General features: G+C 48.2%; 1 protein-coding gene across 2 annotated transcripts in view; it reads right to left on the bottom strand.

The window, feature by feature from the left end:
- Positions 1-14,259, bottom strand: part of Sorl1 (sortilin related receptor 1) — a 168,600-nt gene that overhangs the window by 58,752 nt on the left and 95,589 nt on the right. For both annotated transcript variants that reach the window (XM_037207586.1, XM_028866304.2), the window contains exons 19-23: positions 14,064-14,155; positions 12,186-12,432; positions 11,035-11,173; positions 4,482-4,655; positions 2,453-2,566 (exon numbers count right to left, since the gene is read on the bottom strand). In XM_037207586.1, coding sequence (XP_037063481.1) covers positions 2,453-2,566; positions 4,482-4,655; positions 11,035-11,173; positions 12,186-12,432; positions 14,064-14,155 — 766 coding nt within the window. The remainder of the gene's footprint in view (positions 1-2,452; positions 2,567-4,481; positions 4,656-11,034; positions 11,174-12,185; positions 12,433-14,063; positions 14,156-14,259) is intronic.

Raw genomic sequence — 14,259 nt, 5'->3', positions numbered from 1 at the left:
CACCGAGGCTTGGAGGCGCGCAGTAAAATGAAACTCCAAATGGCAACGCTGCTGCTAGACATCCCAGCAGCTCTTATTCGAGGTTCCATTTCTTCCCTGTAATTGAGCTCGTGGTAGGAGGCCGGGGATGAATACGAAATGACAAGACTACAGGGGATTCACGTCAAAACCTGAGCGTCTGACATCCACCCAGCTGGAGGAGTCTGTTTCACGGGAGGCAAGTGACTGACAGGATCCCTCCCAAGTCGCCTGCAACGCCCCCTGGGGACGTCTCTGTAGTCCCCCCAGGCCACAGCACCCTGCCACACCAGCCTCGTTCTGCAACCTGGCCTGCGGACAGGGCTTTGCTCACCATCTGGATAGGCAGGTCACTCCTGCTAGGGAGGGGCGGTGAGGGACGGATCTGGCCCCTCGGTCTGAGTCCCAGGACGGAGGCTTTACATGCCTTATCGTCTCACACCCCCCACCCCCAGCCCCACCCCGTCACATCTGACGCGTGGAGACCTAAGCCAAGTGGGTTCACACGTGTGAGAGCGAGGGGAGCAGAAAGCTTGCCTAGGGGCGAGATTGGGGGTGGGGTGGGCTGTCAACCTCAGCTGATAGTCACATCAAACCAGGAGGAGGGCAGGGCCATCCCCATATTTCACGCACTTCAGGGGTTCCAACTGTGGAGAAAGGGGGAGAGCGGCCATTCGGGTGGGACTGTGGGAGGGCAGTGCTGAGGCCATTAGCCACCTGCGCAAACACACAAGTCAGACCCTGAGCCCAGGGCACAGGGAAGGCCTGCTGCCTCGTGTCTCACACATGCGAGCAACCAGCTTGCATCTCTTTACTTCTGCCGTGCCTAATGTCTGAGCTATTTCCCATAGCCCTGTGTGGAATAATTCCTTCCCATTCTCTCCTCTGTGTACTTCAGAATATTTACTAGTGTTGGAGAAGAGCCTTGCCTATCCCCTCACAAGCACCACACCCTCCTGCAACAACTTGGATAAAAGAAAAAAGGCCTGGTAAGCAAAACGACCACCAGAGGCCCAAGCCTCTCCCAGCCTGCCATTCAAGACACCCCTTTCCTGGATGGGAAAAGCGTGCACCAAGGCCAAGGCAAAGCAAGTGTGTAACAGGGGCTCATACAAAAGGAGCGGGGAAGGTGAACCTGATGAGTTAGGCTAGACGTAAACCAGATCACCTCGCTCTAAAGTCGTTACCTAGGTGAAGGCACGTGGGGCCCCCAGCATGTGCTCCATGGAAGGCCTAAATCCATCTGCCAGGGCCTACAGACTTCTCTCTCTCTTCAACCATTCTTACAGTTCACAGGGGAGAGAGACTCTCAGTAGCCAGGGGTAATCAGTTTGAAAGACAGGCCTGACTTGGTCTCTGGCTTCCCTGCTTACAGTCAGCTTCTCTCTCATCCAGTTCACTCTGCCCACTATTTATCCTTCCAAAGGTAACTCTTACCATGTCAGATGGGTGACTCTCATCTGCTATTCCAATAAGACCCATAAAACTGCTGATCAGGGTTATGCACCCACACTACCTCCCCTACCATCTACAGGAGTGGGGAGTAGGCGGCTCCCTTACCCATCACTTTCTTCCCCCCACCTCTGTTCAGCGTTCCCCATGCTCCTTAGAACTCCTCATTGGTGCCCTAACGGAGTTGATTTGGGTGTCTTTCCTGGATGATCAGGCCTGTCCATCACAGCGCCCATCACTCTGCTGCCCCATCCAGTATCTTCTCAAGACACGAAATTCCCTACCTACATCCGGCTCAGCAAAGAGCCTGAGACAGAGGTGTTAAATAAACACTTGGTAGCATATGTCTTTATAAAGAGATATCAAAGCTGTTACAGCTTAAGCCAGGAAAGGAGAGCTAAGAAGGCTCAGCAGACGTCTGCCTCTAGGCCCTGTGAAATGGAGTTGGACCTTAGAAGCTAAGCAATACAAAGGCCCACATTCCGGGCTAACTGGCACTACCGATGGGTTCTAACAATCTCCCTTCAGCCTGGCCCGCAGCTGGCACCAGCTACCTGAAGCACCACAGGAGGACCTATTGCCTGGCTTTGACATGTCTGAGTGCTGAATTTACACATCAAATAAGCTACCAGGTGTATCACAGTGCACACACCAAGATCATGAGCCACATTGTTAAGTCAGCTCCATTTCAGCCTTGAAAGCTTACATATAAGTAGCCACATGACTTCGATTTACACATGTAATATAAAATAACACCATACATCTAACATACATTTACATGTGTTTTTTTTTTTTTTTCTGTCGCCCAAATCCCATCCCATTTAGATAAATACCATAAAAGTGACCAGCCGGTATCCTAAAGCACAGGCCACAACCCAGAAAGAGTAGCCGGCCTCCTGAGCAATGGTGCATGCTCAATAGCCTGGGCACTCACTCCCCCTGGGCACTCCCCCTGGGCACTCCCCCACGCCTGGCGACTCACGGCAGTTCCTCTCGTCACTCATGTCTCCACAGTCATTGTCAAAATCACACCACCAAATGCTGTTGATACAGTTCCCGTTGCTACAGCGGTACTGGTTGCGAAGACAGGTGTTCTCTAAACAAGGGGTGGGGGGCGGGGAGAAACCAGCGTTATTCTCACCACTGGGCCACGAAACTTTCTCTTTTCAGTTTCCGTGTTCTTCCCCCAACACCATCCTGCTGCCGATGGGATGGAGTGGAGAGGGAAGGCCCAGCTGAGCACACATACATAGGAGGCAGGAAACACCCCACGCCATCCCACCCCACCCCACCCCACCCCACCGGAGTCTCTCTCTTTCTCCTTTAAAACTGAAGAGGAGGCAGGATGGGAGGGTTAGAGGTGATTGCCATGAAGAAATGGAAAATGCTGACATCACCCAGGTCTGGGGGGGGGGAGATCTCACCATTAGCAAAAAATGAAATACAAATTACACACACAAGCCTTCAAGAGGCTGTGTCTACAGAGTATCAGACACACCCAGGTGATACAGCTGCAGCTATAATACACACCTATTGGCTCTCTGCACTCATGGCTTCCATATTCAAGGTTCAGCTACCCAAACACCAGAACTATTTAGCGGAAATAGTGTCTGTGCTGAATACAACAAACATTGCTCTCCTTGGTTATCATTCCCTGAACTACTGTTATTAGCAATATTATTGTTATCATTAGCAAGTAAAAGTATTATTAGCAACCTGGACATGGCTGGATGTAGACAGCAAGTTGGATATAGGTTACATGCAAGTGCTATGCTCTTTTATATAAAGGACTTGAGGATCCACGGAATTTACAATCCATAGAAGTTGTGGATCTTGGGTTAGGAAGGGGTGATTTTATGTAGTTGAATACAGTTATATATCCATGTATGCATTAATCTAATAACTGAGCCATTTACTAAGATTTTACTAATATGATATTCCTTCTTTTTTCTTTTTCTTTCTTTCTTCTTTTTTTTTTTTTTTTTTTTCAGTTCCATGGCTTCTTCAAAGCAAGGACTTCTATAAGACATAAAAGCATTGTTTAGCACACTGGGCCAAGGACACCGGTGGCCTGCGTGGACCATCAAAAGCATTCCAATGGTGACTGGAGAAACCTTTTTGCCCTCTTCTTATAATTTACTGTTGACTTTCTTTCCAAGTAGCTTTAAGACACCATTCAGAGCATGAAAGGAAGTCTCCTGTTTCTGAGGGAGGAGAGTCATCTCTTCTCCACTTGTATTTTTTTAAGGAAGCTGGACGATAAGGCTCCCATTGTACACTCGCCTGCCCTGGCCTCAGACAAGTGTGGTTAGATTACAAAGCAAATATGACCCAGAGAATAAGGAAACCCAGGAATTCAGCCAGCAGTCCAAGTCCTTCATGGCAAGAACCTTTCCCGGGCTCTGGCTGGTAAGAATATGACACTAGGGGCTGAGGCGGTGGCAATGGGCAACGAGACGGGAGTGAGGTGTCAGGGGGCAGTCAGACTCAGAGGAAAAGACTGGAAAACCATTGATTTCAATTCACACTGGCTAAAGACGAAGCTTCTCCTGTCGTTGACTTGCTCACAGTTTGGAAGTCAAGACTTCTAGACCCCGGCCAACATTAATCTGAACATCTGGGCCATTCCCAGCTCTGCGACAGCAGATAGGGAGCAGTCCGCTCTGGCGGAGTTTACCCAGGTATGACTGGGGGGCAAGCCGGCCCAGTGTGTTAAAGGCACGTGATGGAGAACTTGTATGAGAGGGGTGGGTGAGTAGAGGAATATACAGAACCAAAGGAAGCTGGCCGTGAAGAACGCTCATGTCATTTGCCATTAAACCAAGGGGCACAGCGATGGCCTTTATATAAAGAACCCAGGATTCTTGTGACTGGGACTGAAGCGCCGGGGGCCTTAGAGCCCACCCCTGAACTTCTCAGTATCTCACAGGTATCATTTCCACATGGGACAGAGGTGTGAACACAGAGCTCAGAAGGGAGGGGGAAGGAGGGGGCTAAGGACAGGGACACACCTTCTTTGACACAGGTGTTGTCCTTCCTCTGATAGCCCTGAGGGCAGTCACACATCAGGTCCCCGGAGGGGAGGACACTGCTGGTCACCCCTTCTGGACACCTGCAGCTTTTGCTGTTGTTGGCCTTCGGGAGACACAGCAGGCTGCAGGGCTGAGGTACACAGGCATTGCTTCCTGGAGAGAAAACACAAAAGTCAGGCTTGGGTTAATAGTGTCATAGGGGAGCCAGAGAACATGAGCCAAGGTCTCCTTACAGGATGACGCAGCGCAGCGAGGAGCCTAGAAAAGCTCTGAAGTATCAATCACAGAGATAAACCTCCGTTCCGAGCCCTACGTAGGGGCCTACTCCTCACAGTGAGAGCTTCTCAATGACTTGTTCCCATAAGTGCTTGGGCCCATGGAGCTGGCGAAGATGGCTCAGAGATTAAGATTACTTGTTGCTCCTGTAGAAGACCCGGGTTCCATTCCCAGCACCGACATGGTTCACAGATGGTCCACAACCACCTGTGACTCCAGTTCTAATGTTCTGCTGTCTTCTTCTGGCCTCTGTCAGTGCCACAGGCACATGTGTGGTGCACCACACTTACATGCAGGCAAACACTCATACACATAACATTTAAAAGATGGCTGGGGCTCAAGGGAAGCTGATGTTCCTCCTGGTGGTGTGCAACTGTAGGCTGAGAAACCAGCCAGGAAGTTGGAGCAAGGAGAAGGGTTGCAGGGCATCAGGATCTAAGGCGGTGCACAGAAGCCTAACCAGTGTGTAAACCGCAGCTGGGGCAGACCTGCAGGTACCGTCTAAAAAGTCGGGATGCTGAAGGAGACATGGAGACTCTTTCCTCTCTCTTCTTCACAGCCCCAGCGAAAGGAAAGGTGGTTTGATATGCCGGTCTACAGTCACCTGAAGGTTTGGGCAGATCTCCCATCTTTGGGTTCCTTACGACCTCCCTTATCTTTCAGTAACATTTTTTACCTGCTTCAGCCTGAATGGGTTTCTGCGCAAATGCCCTTCATTGAAATATATCACTGAAATAGATAATGGTCTCCCCTTCTCAAGCCTGTGTGCCACAGAACAGCTAATGGCTGAGTGAGAAACCACACATGGAACTGATTAGCCACTATCCTGCAATAAATCCACAGAAGGGCCAGGCACTATACTGATCTAACCACTATGCTGATCCTTCCCTTGGGTCAGCTTGGCAAAAAAAAAAAAAAAAAATGCCAGAGAAGATGTCCAAAACACTACATCACACTCTTGGGCTCTCACAGATGGACAGACATGGGCAAATTGCTTCCCTGCCCTCCCTCACCCTTCTGCCAGTGGCAGGGGAGGGGGCCACCACCTATTTTGTAACAACTAGAGGCAGGACACAGCTATGGAGCGGCACAAGGCGCCGAAGTCATACGGCGAATGCATTGTTTTCTTCCGCTCGTAGCTTTTAATCACGAAACTGGGGGAAACACATACTAAAACCTTTTGTAACACTCGAACTGCTGGTTCTTCGGCTGAATCATTTCATAGACCTATCTCCTCCCACCCCTCCCAGAAATCCATGTGATCTCTTCCCACGCACCCAAGACTTGAGCTAAGCTGGGCCAAGCCCTGCCGACAGACTGGGAAACAGGACTCGTAGATATTTTAGCTTCTTTTCCTGTTGCTGACAAAAGCAACTTCAAGGAGAAAGGATTGGTTCTGCTCCCGGCCACAGGGTACAGGCCGTCAGGGAAGAACGAACGTGAGGAGCTGGGCCTTTTGCATTCACAGCCAAGGAGCAGAGGAGGAATGAGGTAGCATTGATGTTCCGCTCCCTCTGTTTATCTACACAGTCCAGGATCTAGGGTATGGTGAAACCCATAGTGTGCAGATCTTCCCATCTCAACTAACGTGATGGAGATAATTCCCAACAGAGACGCCTACAGGCCCATCTGGATAGTGATTCTAGACTCTGTCAGGATGACAGTTAGTACTAACCACCACAACAGATGACCATTAGTATTGACAAGGTTTTGGGGGTGCTGGCAACTTGACAGTTTTAAGTGGCATTACAAATAAAAAGTAAAGTGATTTAACAATGACATCATCTTGATGCTAAGAAAAAGAGAATATGAGGTAGTATACACACACACATATATGCAAGAATATATGTGCACACACACATACACATGTGCACACAGAAAGAGAAATGTTTAATCCACATGATAAAACATTCAAAGACTCTAGCAAATGACTCAATCCACCATAACAACCTCATCGCCAGTGCAGAACTGCTAGCCGACCAGATCAGAAGCCCTAGACACCGTCTTTCTCCGACATCTGTGGGAATCCAGGGATTCCTAGACCTCAACTACCCATGTCCCTCACTATAGGAATCGACACAGGGCCACTCCTAACGACAAACAACTCAAAACAGGTATGGGATGTGCTGTTGTTTCTGTTCCAAGAAAAGGAGGGCTGACAGAATAAGTCCTCTAAACATGCTCAATTGCAGGATGGCATTTCCACATGGACTGTGTCCATAAAATGACATGGCACACATTTTCACATGCAGAATGAACGTCCCCAGACAAACAAGCAAACGTGTGGGTCCTATTTATAGATGCTGGTCCCAGGCAAAGCTGGACGGCTCTGCAATATGAGAGGTCATGCAGGGCAAGACTAAGTAAGCCACCAGGTCTGAGGACAGGAACTGGGCAGGGCAGAGCATTCCAGTGGGCACAGAACACAGGAGTGCCACATGAGAGAGTCCCGATGGAGGTGGAGGGAGAATCCACCACAGATCCTTTACACTGGATGCCAACAATGTGCAGTAACATGCCCACCAAGCCAAGTAAATAACAGACAAAGGCCCCTTCTGAAGACTGAGTCCAGCATGTCTTCACAAGGCATACTCAGGACATTTTCAGATTCTCTCTTTGGAAAATTCCTCCAGAATAGGTTTAGGAGCCAAAAACTGCCAGCATCTCACTTAAGTATCTAAATACTTGGGAATTACCAAATTCATGTTGCCTCGAATAACAGCTATCCACTCTCAATGCAAACGCTTGGAAGTCTGTATTTTTGGCAGGCCCTGGAGAAGAATTAAAAGGACTCTAAAATGCTTCAAGCCATGGTAGCATCACCTAAAGAGGCCCATAATCTTGCAAAACAACCTCTTTAAAAGATGAAAGAGAAACTTCCTACCAGGAGAAACAGCAGTGGTTCTACCTAAAAACCAGCCAGGTATCAAGACCAGAAACACCTTCTTCACTAGCCACCAAGGATCTCAAACCCGTGAGCGTTCCAGGTAAACTAAATTTTTGTTACAGATCAGCATCCGTCAAATGACAACAGTCTATACTGTTGTCACATCACCAGGGCGCTGCCATTCAAGCCATGGCTGGCAGAGGGCGCAAAGCTCGATGGCTTCCCTGAAGTTGAAGTTTCTGAGGCAGCTTGGCTCAAATTCTCACCAGACAGGTTACTGAACCCAGCTTTCACATAGGCAGCGGAGACAAGGGGGGTATGTGAAGGCATGCAGATTTGGGAAAAGGCCAAGGATGGTGACACAAACCTGTGAAATGCATTAGTGTGGTGTGAGTGACAGAGCTATCCCCTAAAAATGCACCTACGTTATGCTTGGCTAATAGAAAGTCCTACATGTGTTAGGAGTGAATAATAAATAAATAAACAAATAAATAAATAAATAAATAAATAAATAAATAAATAAATAAAGGATGGCTTGGCAGTCAGGGCTGTGTGCATCCTGCACTGAGATACCCTCTCAGGGAGCTACAGAGGCAGGGAGGTCAAAATGAACAAGCTTATGGCTCAGGGGCTTGCCCAGCACTGGTAGCCAGACTGACGCATTAACTCCAAGTCTTTGAAAGGCTGGGAGCTTGAACTTTTGGCCCTGGAAAAAGTATTAAGGAATGATATAAGAGAATCCCAAATGGAGAGCAAAGAGATGCATTAAGTGCCCCCAGGTCAAAGTGACAGTCACAACTGATCTTACATCCCTGTCTGTGTCCTTCCCACAAGCACCTCTCTTTCAAACCAGACCTTCCTCGGGTATAGACATTAGCCCAGCCCCTTGAACTACACTTCTCCAGCTAGTTTAAGTGACAGTCACTCTTTAGGACATGAAGGGAAAATGATAACTATGCTGAGACCCGGCCAGGGTTCAGTACAGGGGTTCAGACTCCCACTGCTCCCCAGGCAGGGCTGGATGTGACTGCCCCTCGGCTGTGCTTGGGTTGCTGGGCTACGAGGCAGCCAAGATGGGAAGTGGGGAACCTGAGACCCTCAACTTCACTGAACAGTGCCGTAGAAACTGCTGGGTACACACCCAGCAGGCTGTGAGCACTCATACAAATGGAACCATGCTGGACTAGGTGGCTCCTTACAGAACAATCTGTGGCTTGCAAAGTGGAACAGAGGAGGGGGTGGTGTCCGTCGTCACAGGCCTAGAGAGAATGGCGCTGAGGCTGGTAAGCAGGGCCTCATCAGCTCATCCTGCTTTAAATCAGATGTCTCTCAAGATGAGCTGGAGCTGTATAATATCCTGCCTCAGAACACTGAAAACCGAAAACCGTAAAAACCGATGCCTCCTCTTTAAAAAAAGGAGGAAAAAAAAGAAAGAAATGAAAAGAAAAAGGTGGCTTCTCCATTTAGCGACAGCTCTCACACTGGTGAGAACTTTTGGAAAGACTAATTGATATCTATGATTTCTTTCTTTGCTCTACAAACCACAGACCATAATAGCAACCCCTCACCAGTCGTGAAGCCACATAAACAATACTGACTTATATTTGTACAATGCTTCATAGTCTTTGAAGGGAGTTCTCACGCAATCTTCCTTAGTTCCCAAGAGATAACAGTGGTTATCTATAACTATTATTTTCCTTGTCAATTTTCTCCTCATGTGGCGAGCCAAGAAGCACAAAACAGTATCTATCAACCCTATAGTTCAAAACAGGGAACCCAGTAGCGTGTCAATAGAGGCAAGTCAGCAGACCCGGGAAGCTACTTAATCCCGTGGAGACAGCAAAGGCAAGCTTAAAGGGACTATTCCTGGCAAAGCCTCAACTTTCTCCTGGAGAATCAGGAGTCTCCTTCAAGATAAGCAGGAAGGCAGCCAAGGAAGAACGGAAGCTTCCACAATCTCAATCTCAGCCTGCAGAACCAGCCTGGCAAAGCCTGGTGGGAGGTTCTGCAACCCTGAGCCAATAATTCTAAAAGAAGAAGCACAGCCAGGAGGGTGTGGTGCATACCTGGAAACCCCGTTCTCAGTGAGCTGAGGCAGGAGGATTGAGAGTTCCAGGAAAACCCAGGTGACATAATGAGACTCTGTGGTGATAATGTGTTCCCCAATATATCATGTACCCTAATAAACTTATCTGGGGTCAGAGAACAGAACAGCCACTAGACAGACATATCCTAGCCTTCTGGAGGCAGAGATCCACCCGGATCTCTGTGAGTTCAAAGCCACACTGGAAACAGCCAGGCATGGTGACTCATGCCTTTAATCCCAGGAAGTAATGGCAGAAAGCAGAAAGGTATGTAAGGTGTGAAGACCAGGAACTAGAGCCTGGTTAAGCTTTTAGGCTTTTGAGCAACAGTTCAGCTGAGATCTATTCGGGTGAGGACTCAGAGGTTTCCAGTCTGAGGAAACAGGATCAGCTGAGGAACTGGAGAGGTGAGGTAGCTGTGGCTTGTTCTGCTTTTCCGATCTTCCAGCATTCACCCCCATACCTGGCTCTGGATGTGTTTATATTAAGAAGACCTTTTAAGATTTGTGCAACAAGACTCTGTCTCAAGAAGAAAACAACAGAAAGAAGCAGACATGACAGTTCATGCCTGTAATTCCAGCAGTTAGAAGGCTGAGGCAGGGGGATGGCCAGCCCGGACTCCATAGTGAGTTTCAGGCTAGCCTGAGCTGCGATGTGAGAATTTGTCTCTAAATAAAAATAAGTAAAATGAAAATGGAAGTTGTTCCCTCTCTGCTCCTCCCTTCTTTCCACAAATGAGAACTGAGCACCTACTAAGTGCTTATGCACTGGTAAAACACCGAGGAGAGGAGATAAGACATTCATTTCCTGAGGTTTAGACGTTCAAGGTGGCGCTATGAACGAAAACCAACACAGCCGCACAAAGCATGGCCACAGAGGTAGGTATGTTCAGTGGGCAGTCAAGCATCTGGGCGACCACGAATCTGAGCACCCAGCAGGCACCCCTCCTTGTGAATGTGTCAAACAGGGATTAAGCACATGCTGGCCCTCTCACAGCTGCAACCAGAAGCCCCTACCACCCATCAGCGAGGAGCCGAGGGCAGGAAAGGGGTGTAATCACCCACCGAGCACCAGCACTCCAGGCAGGCAGAACATGCTGTCTTCCAGCTGTTTGTGTATCATTAGAAAAGGAATTAAGATGTCATTAGGAAGAAATTAAATAATGTGCATGTTGTCGTGACAACAGAGAGGCAAACTGCCAGATCTTGCACTGAGCTGAGATTGCCCACATGCAGCCCCTTTCTGGAGACCAAGTCGGGGGAGATCGAAGAGGAGACTGCCTCACCAGAATTTTTCCCTTTGTAGAAAATCTTCATGTCCATCAGGCCGGTGAGCTGGCTTGCTAGAATCTCCATCTGGGATCCGCTGTATTTCGAAGCTCTGAAGATGCTAAGCTGAGACCAGTCATCCCAGTAGATTTCATTCTAAAGAGAAAACCTTTGCCTGTTAGTCTAGTTCAGTGTGACAGAATAAAGGGTAGATCATGGAATCTACTCTGCAAAGAGAAAAGGGAGCCGGGCGGCGGTGGTGGTGGTGGTGGTGGTGGTGGCGGTGGCACACGCTTTTAATCCCAGCACTCGGGAGGCAGAGCCAGGCGGATCTCTGTGAGTTCGAAACCAGCCTGGTCTACAGAGCGAGATCCAGGACAGGCACCAAAACAACACAGAGAAACCCTGCCTGCTAAGTGATTAGAATAAAGGCATGTGCTACCACTGCCTGACTTCTATGTTTACGTAAAATGGCTTGCTATTTCCTCTGATCTCCAGGCAAACTTTATTAAAGCACAAATAAAATATCACCACATCAGTGGTCCTTCTCTCAGGAGACTTTACAAGGAAAAGGGCTACTCTACACCACCACTCTGTGAGCACTACAGATAATTACTGAATAAGAGGCCTGGTCAAAATTTCACTTAAGTCCAACTGTCAAAGGCTTTATTGACATCTCACCAACCGCCCACTGGGGAAAAATAATGGCCTAGAAGAGACTATCCAGGGCATGTTTAGCTGGACCACAGTGAGGTGCCTCGGTTTTGAAATATGTTTTCCCACGCTGCACAGAAGCATTTGCTCCCCAAGATGAGGACAACCGGAAGGTAATGTAGGTGGTACACAGCTCATCTTCCGTCAGCAGAGAGTGAAGCAAGAGAGGAAGACACATAACTGAAACATGGCCGCCGGCAGTGAAAAGAAAGCAACACTCATAGGAAGGAACCTGAACTCTCACCCTTTTGAAAAACGTGAGCAGTGGTAGAAGCCTAGCATCCATCCATGAAGGCTGGAGACAAGTTAGTGCGGACAGAAGAGTCACTTTCCAAGACATCACACGGACTCTCTGCAGAAGCCCAACAGGCCCCAGATCTGCACCTCACCACTGTCTTCCCCTACCCTGGCAGACTACAGCACGTGGGCACATGACAGGGCACGAAGGATTCACCTTAAAGACAGCAATGGCATAAGGGTGTGGGAGATTGTCCAGGATGACTGAACGCTGCTGGCCACTGAAAGTGATGCGCTCGATGCAGTCCAGGTACGCGTCTGTCCAGTAGATCCACTGGCCATCCACAGAGATGCCGTTGGGCCACTTGACATCCTCCGACACAAGGCGGTAGGGAGCAGAGCCATCCATATTGCTCCGGTAAATTCCAGGCTTCAAGTCTCCCCAGTCAGTCCAGAACATCACCCTAGTCAATAGAGGGGTCACATGGTCCCATCAGAATGACACAGGAGAGTCTTGATTCTATTTCCGTGAGGTAGTAGAATTATCATTAGAAAAATCAACCTCAGATCGTATTACTGTGATCCTTCATTACACCATTTGAGATTTCATTCAGAAATCTAAAATAGTTGAACTTAACTCAAAAAATTCACCTCTTGAAGTCCATCCATAATCACATTATTCTAATACAATACAAAGAAATGGACATATATGTATCCAAATGCTAATTGGTAGAGGAAGTGTGATATAGTATTACACAACAGAATATACCTATTGCAATGCCCCTAAAATGTTGCATACAAAGTACCTTGAAACCTACATATTTGTATGTGCTAGCTAGCGTCCGTCTATGACACAAACTAGTCACCCCAGAAAAAGCCACCGCAATTGAGGAATTGCCTCCATCAGACTGGCCTGTGGGAGTGTCTGTGGGGATCATCTCGATTGGTGATGGATGCAGGAGGGTCCAGACCACTGTGGGCAGTGCCAGCCCTGGGCAGGTGGTCCTGGGTTATATAAAAAAGCAGGCTGAGAAAGGCACAGAGGGCAAACCAGAAAGTAGGGTCTCTGCTTCAGTTCCTGCCGTGGCTTCCCTCCGTGACGGACTATAAGCAAAATAAACTCCTTCCTCCCACCAGGTTAGTTCTGATTCGTGTTTTTAGTCCCAGCAACAGAAAGTAAACTAAAATACTACATGTGCTCTGATAAACTATCGTTGTCCGATCCGCATGTCCTTTGACAGGCAGGAAATACAAGTACCCTGATTCTATCTGATGTGATGTGTCGTGTGGGTCACTAAGGGGCGCTAGCTTTATTTAAAGATCATGAATGAACACCAGTAGAAGCTACTCGGACTAATACAAGGAAAAACTTAACGGCGGCTATTATGTATGACTAACGGTGACTGTTACGTCATAGTGATGTGATTGCATCCCTGGGACGGAGGAGGAGATTGAAGGGTGAAGAATGAGAATGGAGCAAACAGGAGTTTCCTTTCAAGATCTCCTGCTCTCTCTTAATAACTTTAACCAAGCCCATGCATTTCTTTTAGACTCTACTGTTAAAAATAGTGTAAATTCTCAATCGTAAGTATACCGAGAGAAAGTTAACACAGCATCTCCTTCTTAGCCATGTTTCCTGTGACTAAGGAGCTAATAAAAGGCAGTCATACATACCCCGAGTGCATATTAAATTTAAATAAGAAAACACTCACGTGCTGGGAGTCGGGTTTGTGAGAAAGACTGATTGATTAAATGTTTGTGAGATGCATGAAACTCAAAATTAAAAAAAAAAATCCTCACAATGTATCAGTGGCCTGCCTGGTTTACAAAGACGCTCTTCAACATTACCTTTCCTGTAGAAACACCACACAGATGGGACACATCCGCAGCCCTTAGGAGAGGTGGGTTCTTGCTAATCAAATCCACATAGAGTTACCAGACCACAACCACCAAGCTATGGCTTCAAAAGCCTCAGTCAACCGGTTACTTCCGCCATGATCTTGAGAAGCCGAAACTTTGCCCCCAGTTTGCACATTCATGAGCATCTGTTGTAGCAGTAAGCACAACACTGACTTCCCAGAGGGGACACACTTACCCCTCTTGGGGCACAAGGACTAGAGCCCTGGGCCGATCAAGCACAGAAGAATTGATGATTGTCAGCCGGAAGTCACCATCTGGATTGGCTACCTGACGAAACAGAGGTGGGGGGGGTGGAGAGAGCGATCTGAGTCCCTTACAAAGCCCAAGTTGCAAAAGCCCCCCATCGAGCCCCGCCTACGGACACACCCTGC

The sequence above is a fragment of the Peromyscus leucopus genome, chromosome 7 (assembly GCF_004664715.2).
Source record: "Peromyscus leucopus breed LL Stock chromosome 7, UCI_PerLeu_2.1, whole genome shotgun sequence".
Taxonomy (NCBI): domain Eukaryota; kingdom Metazoa; phylum Chordata; class Mammalia; order Rodentia; family Cricetidae; genus Peromyscus; species Peromyscus leucopus.
The sequence above is the reverse complement of the archived record's forward strand: the minus strand, read 5'-3'. Positions and strand labels throughout refer to the sequence as shown.